The sequence below is a fragment of the Mustela lutreola genome, chromosome 6, assembly GCF_030435805.1.
Source record: "Mustela lutreola isolate mMusLut2 chromosome 6, mMusLut2.pri, whole genome shotgun sequence".
In the NCBI taxonomy this organism is placed as follows: Eukaryota; Metazoa; Chordata; class Mammalia; order Carnivora; family Mustelidae; genus Mustela; species Mustela lutreola.
The window spans coordinates 103,248,134-103,262,275 of record NC_081295.1 but is presented as its reverse complement, the minus strand read 5'-3'; the positions used below and the strand labels follow the sequence as shown (position 1 = coordinate 103,262,275).

At 38.2% G+C, this 14,142-nt stretch overlaps 1 protein-coding gene across 24 annotated transcripts in view; it reads left to right on the top strand.

The window, feature by feature from the left end:
- DST (dystonin) overlaps positions 1-14,142 on the top strand; it is a 469,784-nt gene that overhangs the window by 291,401 nt on the left and 164,241 nt on the right. For 22 of the 24 annotated variants that reach the window (XM_059178308.1, XM_059178298.1, XM_059178319.1 and 19 more), the window contains 11 exons: positions 1,444-1,556; positions 1,652-1,758; positions 4,393-4,512; positions 6,860-6,955; positions 7,056-7,183; positions 10,891-10,984; positions 11,297-11,451; positions 12,953-13,418; positions 13,504-13,632; positions 13,789-13,866; positions 13,979-14,140. In XM_059178308.1, the coding sequence (XP_059034291.1) occupies positions 1,444-1,556; positions 1,652-1,758; positions 4,393-4,512; positions 6,860-6,955; positions 7,056-7,183; positions 10,891-10,984; positions 11,297-11,451; positions 12,953-13,418; positions 13,504-13,632; positions 13,789-13,866; positions 13,979-14,140 (1,648 nt within the window). Of the gene's footprint in view, positions 1-1,443; positions 1,557-1,651; positions 1,759-4,392; positions 4,513-6,859; positions 6,956-7,055; positions 7,184-7,223; positions 10,772-10,890; positions 10,985-11,296; positions 11,452-12,952; positions 13,419-13,503; positions 13,633-13,788; positions 13,867-13,978; positions 14,141-14,142 lie in introns of those variants that run through there. The other 2 variants (XM_059178318.1, XM_059178317.1) reach the window with 2 other exon arrangements.

Genomic DNA, 14,142 nt, shown 5'->3' with positions numbered 1-14,142 from the left:
ATGCACAGTTTTCAAAGTGCTAAAAAACTATAAGTAGATTACTTTGGAGGTCTGCTTTCTCAGCAGATAAAAGAAGACTACAACTTGCTGCATACCTTCCTAAAATTGACAATATATTTTCAAAGAGTTTTTTCTGTGAACAGCTTTCCAAGTAGTATTCAAAATAATTTACATGTCAGTCCTCCCCCACGATCTCAGAGTCCTCCCATTCCTGTGCAGTTCCCAAATGATTGTTTTGAGCAAACCAGAATGTCTGTGGACTTGATGAGCGGGTTCTTACTCAGTGATTTTGGGGTGGGGACCACTCTTTTTGAGTTTTACAATTTCTACATCTGTTTTTGCATTCTTTTAATGCTTTGTCTTTGAGAGGAATGTTTTCTGACTGGCTTTTGGCATTGTGTTAATTTTCCAACCAACTGCTTTGCCTCTTTCTCTACAAGGAGTACTCGGGAAGTCTTTTCCAATCTTGTATATAAACAGAGCTAGCTTTAAAGTATCCCCATAGTTTAGAGTATCACGGGAGTCTCACAAATTAGGAAGAGTTGAAGTCTGGCATATGAGAATGTGTGTGTGTGTATGCACACATGCGTGTACACAGGCATGCTCATATGCAATCTTGGGAAAATACAAACTAGTGCTTATTTTAGTCTTTCATTTATGACTCAGAATTAACTAACCTGCTTACCAATTTATCTATAGATATATACTGTTTGCTAATTCTGTACCACTCTGTCTCAGCAGAAGGATAAAATATGAAAGTTTATTATTACGTAGTTCTTGCTGACTGAGAGGTGAAAAGCAAGATATGCATGCACATTAAACAGTGAATTAATAGGGCAGGGAAGTATGTGGTTCTTCTAAATGTCAAATTGATGAGCATAGGCCCAGGAGTGTAAGGAATTCAAGGAACAGAAAGAAAAATGAGGTTGGAGAAGATTAGTGAGGGCTTCATGAAGGAGGTGGAGCTTGATCTCTGCTTCTAAAGATGAGTGAATAGTGAGAGGACAACAGTGACAGGAAAGGGCATCCTGTCCATTGGATGGTGGATGCCACTAATGTGGCATTGAACTAAAGCATAAACCTTCGTGTTTGGGGAGAAACATAGGATTCTAGTTGGATTGGAAGGATGCTGTGGGAATAATGGAGCTTACATAGGTTGAAGGGGACAGATACTCATATATATTTGATGAGGAGGAGTTCATAGACTTTGTAAAAAATCATACACATTCTAATTTTTACAGTTTCCTCCCTGTACTTGGTTTTGGCATCCACGAGTTTCTGAGAGAAGTCAGCAATGTTAAATACTTGGTGAAAGTCTCTGTATTTCAACCCAGGCTTAATATTAGTATTTGCGGAACTGTTATGTAAATAGGTCAACATGTAAGTGTAATGTTGAATTCGCATGTGAGAAAACTTAATTAATTATGGTGAATTTTTTCCTAGGCCGGACCTGATAGACATGAATACTGTTGCTGTTCAAAGCAACCTTGCAAATTTAGAGCACGCTTTTTATGTAGCAGAAAAAATTGGTGTTATAAGACTTCTGGATCCTGAAGGTGAGCTGTTGTCCTAACTAGGTATAGATTGACATGAGAGTCTGATTAAAAGGAATCTATCAACATTTGAAATAATTTTATGTTGCTGCTTATAGATGTTGATGTCTCCTCACCTGATGAAAAATCAGTAATAACTTACGTGTCATCTCTCTATGATGCATTTCCCAAAGTCCCTGAAGGTGGCGAAGGTATTGGTGCAAATGTGAGTATTGGTTTTTCCATCCTAGAAGCTGCTAATTCAGTAATGACCAGTTGACTGAATTCTTTGATAAAGCTTTTTACAGTATTTAAATATCAAGTATTCTTTTTTTAAAAAAAGATTTTGTTTATTTATTTGAGAGAGAAAGAGAGGGAGGGAGCACAAGCAGGGGGAGGGGCAGAGGGAGAAGCAGGCTCCGTTCTGAGCAGGGAGCCCCACATGGGACTCAGTCCCAGGCGCTTGGGATTATGAATTGAGCCAAAGGCAGACACTTCACCAACTGAGCTACCCAGGTACTCCAATATCAAATATTCTTTAAAGAATTTGAGTTAAGATGCTATTTAATAAGCCAGCCCTGTCTGCATTTTCATGACACTATTCCACCATTTTAATTAAAGCATAACTCAAAAAAAATTTGTTCTTTGTCATAAATAAAGTAGGCCATACATATTCTTTTCATTTATTAATGAAAGCTCTAAACCACCGAATTTTGGAGTTTTTCATTTTTAACCTGCTGCTGTTTTACATTGGCAGTGTTTGATAATCGTTCTGTGTCTGTAGAATTTCTCAACTTCTGAAATCACTTTCAATGTTATTGACTCTCATCATCTCATGAAATAACTTGGCTAGGAATTCTTTCTCCGATTTAAAGACGATATTTAGAGGAAGGTTATTTGACTTTGCCAAACTACCAGAGCTACTTAGTAAGCAGGGTGGGGTGTCCAGTATAGGGGGTTTCGGGCTCCTCATTTGCCCACTGTTTCCCAAAGATTTGTGTGATTCAGTTCAACCATGCGTGTTGTAGTGGTTTTATGAACATGTACTTAGGCGTTTCTGGAAGAGAACAGGAAACCCTGCAGGGTTATGAATTTGAGGATGAACCCCTTTACCCTGGGCTTCTCCTCTTCTCTCAGATTTCTTCTTCTTCTTCTTCTTTTTTATTTTTCTATTTTACTTTGAAGATTCTGGAATTCATCTTGGTGAGCTCTCATTTCAGTCTCTTTCTCACCTCTGTGTGCTCTTGTTTCTAGAATTATTTCCATTCTCTTCATTTTGTTCTTCCTCTCAGGGCTTTATCCTCTCCTGATCCCTGAGTAACCTGCTCCATGCTCATCCCCTGCTGTGATGTCTGCCAACAAGTCAGTGTCAAATGTTGCTTGAGAGGGTTTCTTGCAGCCGTTTCTTGTCTTGCCTTCTCATTCCCTTCACCCTGTTCCTAACTCTTACCCCTTCACACTTGGACTAGGACTACAGCTCTTTGATACTTTCCATCTCCATCTCATCCCATTCCCAGCAGTACTGCACATTGTCATCAAATTGATCTTCCTAAAACCTTTTGTCTTTAGCTTGGAAATTTTCATTGATTACATATTGACTTGTAAGGTGAAATCCAGTCTAGTCCTTCCGACATTTAAAATTCTGCGTATGCTGGGACGTCTGGGTGGCGCAGTCAGCTAAGCCTCTGCTTTCAGTTCAGGTCATGATCCCAGGGGCCTGGGGTTGAGTTCTGCATCGGGCTCCCTGCTCAGAGAGAGCCTGCTTCTCCCTCTGCCTGCCCCTGCTCGTGATCTCTTTCTTTCTCTCTCTCTCAAATAAATAAAGTCTTTAAAAAAAATTCTGTATATATTAATTTGCTTACCTACTTTTTTAGCTTTAGTCTTTCAACACAGACTGCTTGTAGTCCGGGCATTTCTATCTAGTTCAGAGTTGTGACTTGTGACTCACTCGGGACTCCCTATGTTTTATCCTCCCTCCTCCACCCCACCCCCTGCCCACCAAAGAATTACTTAGTGGTTGTTGCAGAACTGCTCAAGGACTACCTTTCCTGAGAATCCTTTGGTGACCTTTTTGAGGCACATCTATGCTTACCCAATTATTATCTCAACCCTTAGTGTGTATTACCTCTTTCAGGTATTTCAACACTTAATTAAATACTGCTTTTCATTTTGATTAGCTGTTTATATTACAACTCTCTTGCCTCCCCATTTAGACAGTGACTCTTTGGTAAAAGGTATTATTTCTTAAAGTATTAAATTCTTACTGTAACACTTAGCACAATGCTTTGAACATAATAAACACTCATCAGATACTTAATTGAACATAGCAGGTGACAGCCTTCCAGTTTACTCTATTTTTAAAGTTTGTTTAATGAGTAATCCTATCATATACATTTCCTATAGTTTTCATTCCTACCTACTTTCCTACATTCTATATAGATCTTTGGGTTTCAGATAGACAGTGGATTTAGATCTACACAATGGCAGCTAACCTGGCTTGTTCACGCTATTACTCCCTCTTTCTGGGTGCCCAGAAAACACCCCAAAATGATCACAGTGTTCTTCCCTGCTGCATTTGAATGCAGCCTCAGAAGCCTTTTTCACACAGTGCCCCAGACAGCCACTATCTCTGGATCAGAAGTAGCACTCATTAGGCTACTCTTCATTGTCAAATGTTTGCGTGCATGTTTTTTCAAGCTGTTTATGTGGGACTGGGTAGAGAGTGAGAAGACGTTGAGCTGGTTCTGACTGTTCTGCTGAAAGACACAGAAATTCACAGAATGACCTTTGACTAAGTTGTGTTAGATATGACTGTTATTATCTGCAGATATGGATCTTTTCTGTCATTTTATTGTTTTAGGATGTTGAAGTCAAATGGATTGAATACCAGAATATGGTGAACTACCTCATTCAGTGGATTAGACACCATGTCACCACAATGTCTGAGAGAACATTTCCTAATAATCCTGTGGAACTAAAGGTCTGTGTCACTGTAGAAGTTACAAAGGATTGAGTCGATTTTTAAACTTTAAAAAAATATATTTTTATTTTGCTTTATTTTATTTATTTTCTTTTAGAGGGAGAGAGAGCATGTGAGTGGGAAGGGGGTGCAGAGGGAAAGAGAAAATTTTAAGCAGACTGCGCTAAGCATGCAGTTGGATGTGGGGCTCGATCCAATGACCCTGACATCATAACCTGAGCCAAAATCAGGAGTCAGATGCTTAACCAACTGAGGCACCCAGGTGCCCTGATTATTAAACTTCTAAATAATGTTATCATAATTCAATAATTCCAGGAGTTCAAGAAAAATTGCCCTTGGCAAGCCACTAGTAAATAAGCAATTTTTAAATTTATTCATCTCCTACTCAGAGAAACAGAGGTAAATGTTAATAATCAAAATTTAATAACAGCAACATCTTAGAGATTTATAGTCCCTTAGCTTTGAATTGTTGAGAGTGATAAGATACAATTTGAGAGACCCTGAAACTGACATTGCCAAAGTGTGCTTGCTGCATGGGGAGGGCTGGAGCCTAACCAGATAGACAGCTGTGGCAGGGGGGTCTCTGGGAAGCTGGGACAAGTTTAACAGTGGTTGGGAATGTGCCTGTGGTTGAACCCTGTTAAAAACTGCTTCAGAGGCTTCATTTTGTGTAGCAAGAGATATAAACTCTATTTCACCATGGAGTAAAAGTATGAATGTGACTTCCAGTATAAATGAAATCGTTTAATAAAAACATTTGCTACTGCCTAAAAACAGGTCCACCTCTTTGATGCAAAGACATGATAGAAATATTAAAGAATTATAGACATGTACACTTACTGAAGAATATTGTCTCATTTTATATATTTGGACTTTTAATAACAAAGTAGTCTGCTTTATTTCAAGAAACTGATAATGTGAATATTAACAACAAAGTCTAATTCCTTAAATCATAGGCTTTTTTTTTTTTTAAATCAAACTAGAATTGCAAAATCTGTAATAATCCAGGGCGCGTCCTGTGGAAGAGATTCGTTGTGTTCACGCATCAGTACAAAGCATCTGTGGGACAGTTTTTATTCACACTGCCATGGGGAGTTGGTCCTTGGCACGAAACGACTTGGCATGTGTTGCTGTGATGATTTTTAAGTGTTCTAAAGTTGTTTGTGTGATGTCTCCCTTATGTGGATGCAAACCTTTCCAGGGCCAGAAACATTTCCTCCTTCTCTCACGCCAGCCACCATGCATGGTGTGTAGCACATAATGGCATCATGAACTTATTTTCTAATGGACTTCCCAAAACATTGCATTTTGAGTTCAAAGCAATTTTTAGATTTCAAGTTCAGCTTACTTCCAGATGGATTCCTATTGTCAAGACACTTGGGTAAATTTGTACTGGCTTCTGATGAATGCAGATTCTTAAGGATTTGGAAGAATTTTGAGGACTACACAGATTACTTGCTAGTGCCTAGGATAGCACATAACACACGGAAGAAAATGTCATAGGAAATGCCAATAATTTCATTAGCCAATGAAACATTGATGGGAATCCTTCATAAATGTAGCTGTCTGAGGTTTGACAGGGAATTTTTTTGGGGGGGGAATTTTTTTTTTAAATAGCATGAATTAAAATGAAATAATTAGAGCATGCTTATTAAATGTGGATAAGTTTTATCTACATAATTTTTACAAATGTCCTTTTTAATATAATAAGTTGTATTTAGGAGATTTTCAAATAGTTTCTATAAACCAGATAATTTAATTATATGATTGAAACTTCTATAACAATAACAGCAGCCAATAACATCTGTATTTGTTTATTAAAAGATCTGTTTAGCTTGGCTAGTGGGACATTGAAACCAAGGCTTAGCTATGTGGTGAGAATTCTGTGTGATAGAGTTCTATTTTCAAGGATAGATCTATGATACAAAAGAGAATAGCTTTTTCCTTTATAGGAATTGCATTAGATAATTTTTCCAAAAACTAAAAGCTAAAAGTGCAGCATTTGGAAAGAGCATCTTTTAAAGTCTATGTTTTCTTGTTTGTATGAAGAGAGATGTTTAGTAGAGCCCTGCTAAACACTGCCACAGTTTATTATTATCCAGATCCCCTCATGGCATATGTTGATTCACGGTTCACGTCAGTAATTACACCCTTGTCAAATCTTGCATACTGATGCTAGTCACTGATTAACTGGGAATTGGTATTGTCCTTGAATGTCAGTTTTATAAAGGAATTCCCCTGAATGCATAAGACATGGTAAATATCATTTGAAGTGGTAATGTTATGCGGTAATGAAAATAGGTCTTTGAAGTTTGGGCCTTCATTTATATTTTTCCTTTCATTTTAGGCACTTTATAATCAGTATTTACAGTTTAAAGAAACAGAAATTCCACCAAAGGAGACAGAAAAATCAAAAATCAAACGCCTATATAAGTTATTAGAGGTAAGCAGAAGTTTCTGTTGTATTGTCAGGCACAATCTTTATTTTTAGTATTTTTTTAATATCCTTTCTTCATTTAAAATTTTTTTTTTGTTTTCTCAAGATTTGGATAGAATTTGGACGTATCAAACTACTGCAAGGTTATCATCCAAATGACATTGAGAAAGAGTGGGGGAAACTCATTATTGCCATGCTTGAGAGGGAGAAGGCCCTTCGCCCAGAAGTAGAAAGGTAGGCTGGAGGTGTTTTCTGCTGTGGGTATGAGGTTGGGCGTGGGGAGGTGACTTTTTGTTCTCTTGGAAGGAACTTCAGTTTTGGAGCCAGGCAGACCTAGGACTATCATTTATATTTTTCATGTCCTTGGCTGTGTGATGCTGGATAAGTCACTTAGTCTTTCTGATTCTTCATTTTTTTATCCTGAAACTCTTCCAAGAGGTTTGAGGAGTAATGACTGAAATAATGTTTAATTAGGGACCTGATAGACTGGGTTGATGTGTGAAGTCTCATCTAATAATCTAAATTACTTGTGAGAATTTCCCATACTGAGAATATAGGGCCTGGATCCAGAAGCTGATATGTAGTTAGCAGTTAACTTATTTTGTTTCTTGCTGTATTTTTGTTACGACCCTTTTTCCTTGGGACAATGAGAACAAGACTCTAGTCTGTCTCCCCTTAGAGGGCAGTGAAATGGCATCTAGAAAACACTCGGGAAATGTTGGCTCAAATTCTCACTTCTACAGATGCCTTTATTGCATGAAATCATCACTAACTCTTATCATTCTCTCTCCCACTATACCTGGTTGCCCGGGAAAGCACTGCTTAGACATGAGGAGACATTTGTTGAATGGATTTGTCTCCATTATAGTACTTACCTCACAGCCTGACTTTGGCACTTGGGAAGGGAACTGTGGTCTCTGTTCCTCATGAGCTTCTGGGCCTCCCAAAAGAAAGCCTGTGCGGTCAGGTGTGGCTCTTTTGCCGCCTCACTTGACACCGTCCTTGCTCTCAGTGGTGTAGCCACACTGACTGCCTCTCAGGAGCCCAATGTGCCAAGGTCCCGCCCTCCTCCATACACAGGATCTTTGCACCATCTGTTCCTTTGGCAGGGAAGTCTTCATCCTCACTGTCTGTCTTCACTCCTGATCAATCTCATATCCCGGCTCCAATGTTACTTCGCCAAGAAACTTCCTGTGATCTCCCAGGCTCATTCAGATGTCTTGGCTCTAACTCTCCTATTTAGGTTTACATGTATTGTTCTTTTTTTTTTACATGTCCTATTTACATGTATTGTTCTTTCATATCTCAATTGTGATTTTGATTTATTTCTGTGATCATTTAGTTAAGGGCTGCCTGTTCACAGTTATGAGTTCTGAGAATGTGGAGATGGACTTGTTTTTGCTGTCTTTCGTGTTGCCAGTGTTCAGTGCACTGCCTGGGACACAGAGAGGCACTTAGTACACTCATGTTCTTTGTGTTCTACACATGACTTTCCACACTGTTGAAATAGGAAATAATGCATTGAAAATACAAGAGCAAGTCTTAACTTGTCAGTTATTTATGACATTACTGATTACATTCCTGTTACAGTGTAAGATTCTATCTCCATAACTGGATCTAGATCCAGAATAAGCTTGAAATACCTAGGATGGACCTTTTATGGAGGAGAAAATTTTGGGTAATTAAAATGATACACTAAGCTAATTATCGGAAGTAATGGAAAAGTATGTCTGAGAAAGGATAGTGAGTAGATTTTTAGTTGTCAGAATAGTAACTGGATTTTAATGCAGTGGTCAAGAGTTCAAGGTCCAGGAGCTAGTGAATCCTGAATAAGATTTTTAGCTCAACTTGCTAGTCATGTATTCTTAGGCAAGTTCATTGACCTCCCCAAACCTCAGTTTCCTCATTTATAAACAGGCTGAAAAATTGTACCTACCACATTTGGTAGTTGAATATGAGAAGAAGTCATACATGTAAAATGATTACTTTATTTCCTGGCACATAATAATTGCTTACTAAATCCTAGTCCTGCTGTTATTATTTGACACTTCTCTATTTACTAACACGATATTCCCAAATTTCCCCATTCTCGCTATCTAAAAAGAAAAATACCCACCTTTAGAGTGGAGAAGCAACAGTTTGGCTTTGTAGTATTGGGAGTACAAAAATGTTCTACGAACTTGGTTGGATAAAGGCCTTCATTTTTCTTGATGCAACAAGTGTTTTGGCATTAATGATTAATTGCAAATAATAACTATGTGGCATGGGAATGTGTAAAAGATAAATGAGAAAGAACCAATGTTCTTTTGCCATGGTAATAATCTATCGAAAGGAAAAACAAGCACAGACAAGTTGAATTTGCGAGCATTGCATTGATAGTCTACTTAACACATTGGCTTTTAAGAATGTAAAGTGACTGCAAGGACGTTGGTCCTTCTCATGTTGCCAGTCAGAGGACCCTTGATTTCCTTCTGGACTATCTAACCCTGACTGAAACTAACTCTATTCTATCATTAGTACATTCTAGTTAAGCAGAGATGAAATTTTAATAAACTGCAATTCCTCTTGTTACCAAAAAAAAAAAAAAAAAAAAATTAGAATGACTATAGTAAGATTAGAGGTAACAGGGCGCCTGGGTGGCTCAGTGGGTTAAAGCCTCTGCCTTTGGCTCAGGTCATGATCCTAGGGTCTTGGGATCGAGGCCCACGTCAGGCTCTCTGCTCAGTGGGGAGCCTGCTTCTCTTCCTCTCTCTCTGCCTGCCTCTCTGCCTACTTGTGATCTCTGTCTGTCAAATAAATAAATAAAAAATCTTAAAAAAAAAAAAAAGATTAGCGGTAACATTCCTGAGAACATATCATACAAAGAAAGGTCACTTTTCCAGTTAACTTAACCTGATAAATGACATGGCAGTTAAAATGGAAATGCCCGGGGCGCCTGGGTGGCTCAGTTGGTTAAGCAACCGCCTTTGGCTCAGGTCATGGTCCCGGAGTCCCAGGATCGAGTCCCGCATCAGGCTCCCAGCTCCATGGGAAGTCTGCTTCTCCCTCTGACCTTCCCGCCTCTCATGCTCTCTCTCACTGTCTCTCTCTCAAATAAATAAATAAAAATCTTAAAAAAAAAAATGGAAATGCCCTTTCTTTCACATCAAACTCATTTGTTTATAGATGCTTCTGAGTACCAGTACCTTGTGTTAGTTGGGACAGACCGGGCTCTTTACAAAAGTCAGGCTATGTTTTTAAGCTGATGATTGGTATTGCCTGAATAGCCTTTACTAATTGTACCTGGGCTTCAGGGAGGCATCTGAGTTGTTTTTTAGGTGGCTGTGATGGGATGACTCTTGATGAAAATATTTGGCAAATCTTTTCCAGTGACGCCCTGATCAGCCTGCCTTGTCCGTACTTGTAGAGTTTTAATGCGGGCTACAAAAGGCAAACCTCAGCTAGCAAACGCATGCCTTTCGGCAAGATTCTTTTGAATAGTTACCAGCATATTATTTGCTGCGTGTTAAATATGCCGGTTGGAGCATATTTAAGGAGCCGTTACGGCAGTGACATTTAGCTGCCGCTTTTCACCGTTAGAAGTAGAGCTTTCAGCAGACCTGCTTTTTCGTCTGCTTGGAATGGTCAGAGAAGGAACATCATTTCAGGACTAAAAATGCACAGTAGTAGTTACAGCTACCGAAGCAGTGATTCCGTGTTTAGTAACACTACTAGCACCCGGACCAGTCTGGATTCAAATGAAAACTTTCTCTCGGTTAATTGTGGTCCAACACTAATCAACTCCTGCATTACCTTCGGCAATGAGTCCCTCAATGGACACAGGTATCGAATCCTTATTGTAGGATTGTTTTGTCTTTTGGCAGGGAGACGTTTTTTTCAGGGGTGGTAAACTCTGTGACTTCAAAGGGAGAGACTTTGCTTTATTCTGTCTCTTCTTTTAGGTTGGAAATGTTGCAGCAGATTGCCAACCGAGTTCAAAGGGACAGTGTCATCTGTGAAGACAAACTGATACTTGCCCGAAATGCTCTCCAGTCTGTAAGTTAATTTTAGGAGCCATTGGGATTGTGATGGAGGGGTTGTACCTTTGGGTGAACTAAAACTTCTGTGTGCCTTTTGGTGGTCGATTCTTTCTATTGTCTTCTGCTGAATCTTGAAGGTTTTTAAAGATTGCAATCACTGTTTGCTCTCTTGCGGAACGGTGTGCAAAGAGAAAACCTATTTTTGAACCAAAAGGGAAAACAGAAAGGACCCAAGTAGTTTTTTCATTACAGTATTTTGAGTTTTATATTTGAGGCTACTTTTGAAACTTGTTTCATGGAATTAATGTCGAGTTCTTTTAAAACACAGGATTCTAAAAGATTAGAATCAGGGGTGCAGTTTCAGAATGAAGCAGAAATTGCCGGGTATATACTTGAATGTGAGAACCTTTTACGCCAGCATGTAATTGATGTACAGATTCTCATTGATGGAAAATACTACCAGGCAGATCAGTTGGTACAGAGGTAAGTAAGATTCCTGCTTATTTGTGCTCTATCCTTCTGTGGAATTGCTTCATGGACACTTGCAATGGGAATGTAGACTGTGGCAGTTTTATGAAATATATTTTTTAGGCTCTTTTTAGTTGAAAATGTGTGTCACCTTAATTCTGATATATTTTGATATGTTAATTAGGTATTCTTCAAAAGTAATAGGAACAATATTTTATTGTACATACAATATTGAACACTAGTAACTAACATACTTCATGTTAAAATATTTGTTATGACATTTGAAAAAGGGAAAATATGAAGAAAGTATCCTTTATAACTCAACTTTTAAGTTTTCTGTTTATCCTATTCTGAAAATGTTTATAACAAAATGTTGGAACAAATTGTATGTATGAAATTCTCTATCTTAGAGAAGTGGGTTTGAAGGTAGAAATGGAACCTTCTCAGGTTGTAGACTATATATATTATAAATATATATATCAGGTATATATAAAGCAAAAATTCTAAATGATGCTTTGATCTAGTAATTTCACATTTAGGAATTTATAATAATTTTAAATATAGTAAACATATGAATAAATATAGAAAAAAAGGTTTGTCCATGTCAGAGATATTTTATAATAACAAAATTTGGAAATATCCTACATGTCAAGCAATAGAATTGTGTAGTAATTATGTTCATTATAAATGATAGTTATAAAGTATAGTAATTATGTTCATTATAGTATAATAATTATGTACATTATAAGTGATAGTTATAAAGACTTTGTGATAATATGGAAAGTGCTTACAGCACAAAGTTCAGTGAAAAAAATTGTAATGCAAAATTTTATTAATATGATTATAGTGATTTTTTTTAGTAGACTGTTTTTTTGAATAGTTCAGGTTTACAGAAAAATTGATAGGAAAATACGGGTTTCCCATATGCCCCTTTTTACCTCCCTCCCCAATTATCAACCATCTTGCATTAGTGTGATCCATTTGTTAAAAATTGAGCCAATATTGGGGTGCCTGGGTGGCTCAGTGGGTTAAAGCCTCTACTTTTGGCTCAGGTCATGATCCCAGGGTCCTGGATCGAGCCCCACATTGGGTTCCCTGCAGGGAGCCTGCTACCTCCTCTCTCTCTCTCTTTCTCTGTCTGCCTCTCTGCCTACTTTTAATTTTTTTTAATATTTTATGTATTTATTTGACAGAGATCACAAATAAGCAGAGAGGCAGGCAGAGAGAGAGGAGGAAGCAGGCTCCCTGTTGAGCAGAGAGCCTGATGCGGGCCTCGATCCCAGGACCCTGGGATCATGACCTGAGCCGAAGGAAGAGGCTTTAACCCACTGAGCCACCCAGGCACCCCTCTCTGCCTGCTTCTGATCTCTGTCTGTCAAAATCTTTAAAAAAAAAAATTGAGTCAATATTGGTACATTACTATTAACTAACTAATGTCCATAGTTGGCATTAGTGTTCACTCTTTGTGAAAATGCATTTTTTATTATAGTTTATCCCTTTTGATTTTTCTTTTCAGGGTGGCAAAACTGCGTGATGAAATTATGGCCTTAAGGAATGAATGTTCCTCTGTGTACAGCAAAGGACGCATGCTGACAATGGAACAGACGAAACTCATGATATCAGGAATTACTCAAAGTTTAAACTCAGGATTTGCACAGACCTTAAACCCCAGTCTGAACTCAGGGCTGACCCAGGGTTTAACACCCTCCCTGACCCCTTCTAGTGTGACATCAGGCCTGTCATCAGGTCTGACTTCCCGCCTGACTCCATCTGTCACTCCGGCTTATACACCTGGTTTCCCATCAGGGGGATTAGTTCCAAGTTTCAGTTCAGGAGTAGAATCCAATTCATTGCAAACTCTGAAGTTGATGCAGATCCGAAAGCCCCTTCTAAAGTCATCTTTGCTGGATCAGAATTTAACAGAAGAGGAAGTCAACATGAAATTTGTTCAGGATCTTTTGAATTGGGTTGATGAGATGCAGGTAAAAGAATGTTTATTCTACCCGAAAGCTTCAGTCTTTACTGCTGCCAGTTTGTTTTCTAACTCTAGCATCTTTCTGTTTAAAGGTGCAGCTGGACCGCACTGAGTGGGGATCGGATTTGCCAAGTGTTGAAAGCCATTTAGAAAATCATAAAAATGTTCACCGAGCTATTGAAGAATTTGAATCTAGCCTTAAAGAAGCTAAAATCAGTGAGGTATATGAATTTAAAATCTGTATATATTTCATTTTAGCTTGCTTTTGTTTTGCTCTTTTTAAATAAAGATCCTGTGACAAAATAATAGATGCAGTGAGTATAAGTCAGAATTCCTTGAGATCCCTAAACTCGATGTCTTTTTATCCCATATTATAGATTCAAATGACGGCACCTCTGAAACTAACTTACGCTGAAAAGTTACACCGATTAGAGAGTCAGTATGCAAAACTCTTGGTAAGGCTTTTTGTTTTTTGTTTTTTAAACTTCATTTTTTTACTTTTACTAAGAATTACCCTTAACTCCTTTTGGTTAAAACATGATTCTTACAATGATTTTTCTTACAAAGAATACATCCCGGAATCAGGAACGGCACCTTGATACACTCCATAATTTTGTAACTCGTGCAACTAATGAACTTATTTGGCTGAATGAAAAAGAAGAAGAGGAAGTTGCTTATGACTGGAGCGAAAGAAATACCAACATAGCTCGGAAAAAAGATTACCACGCTGT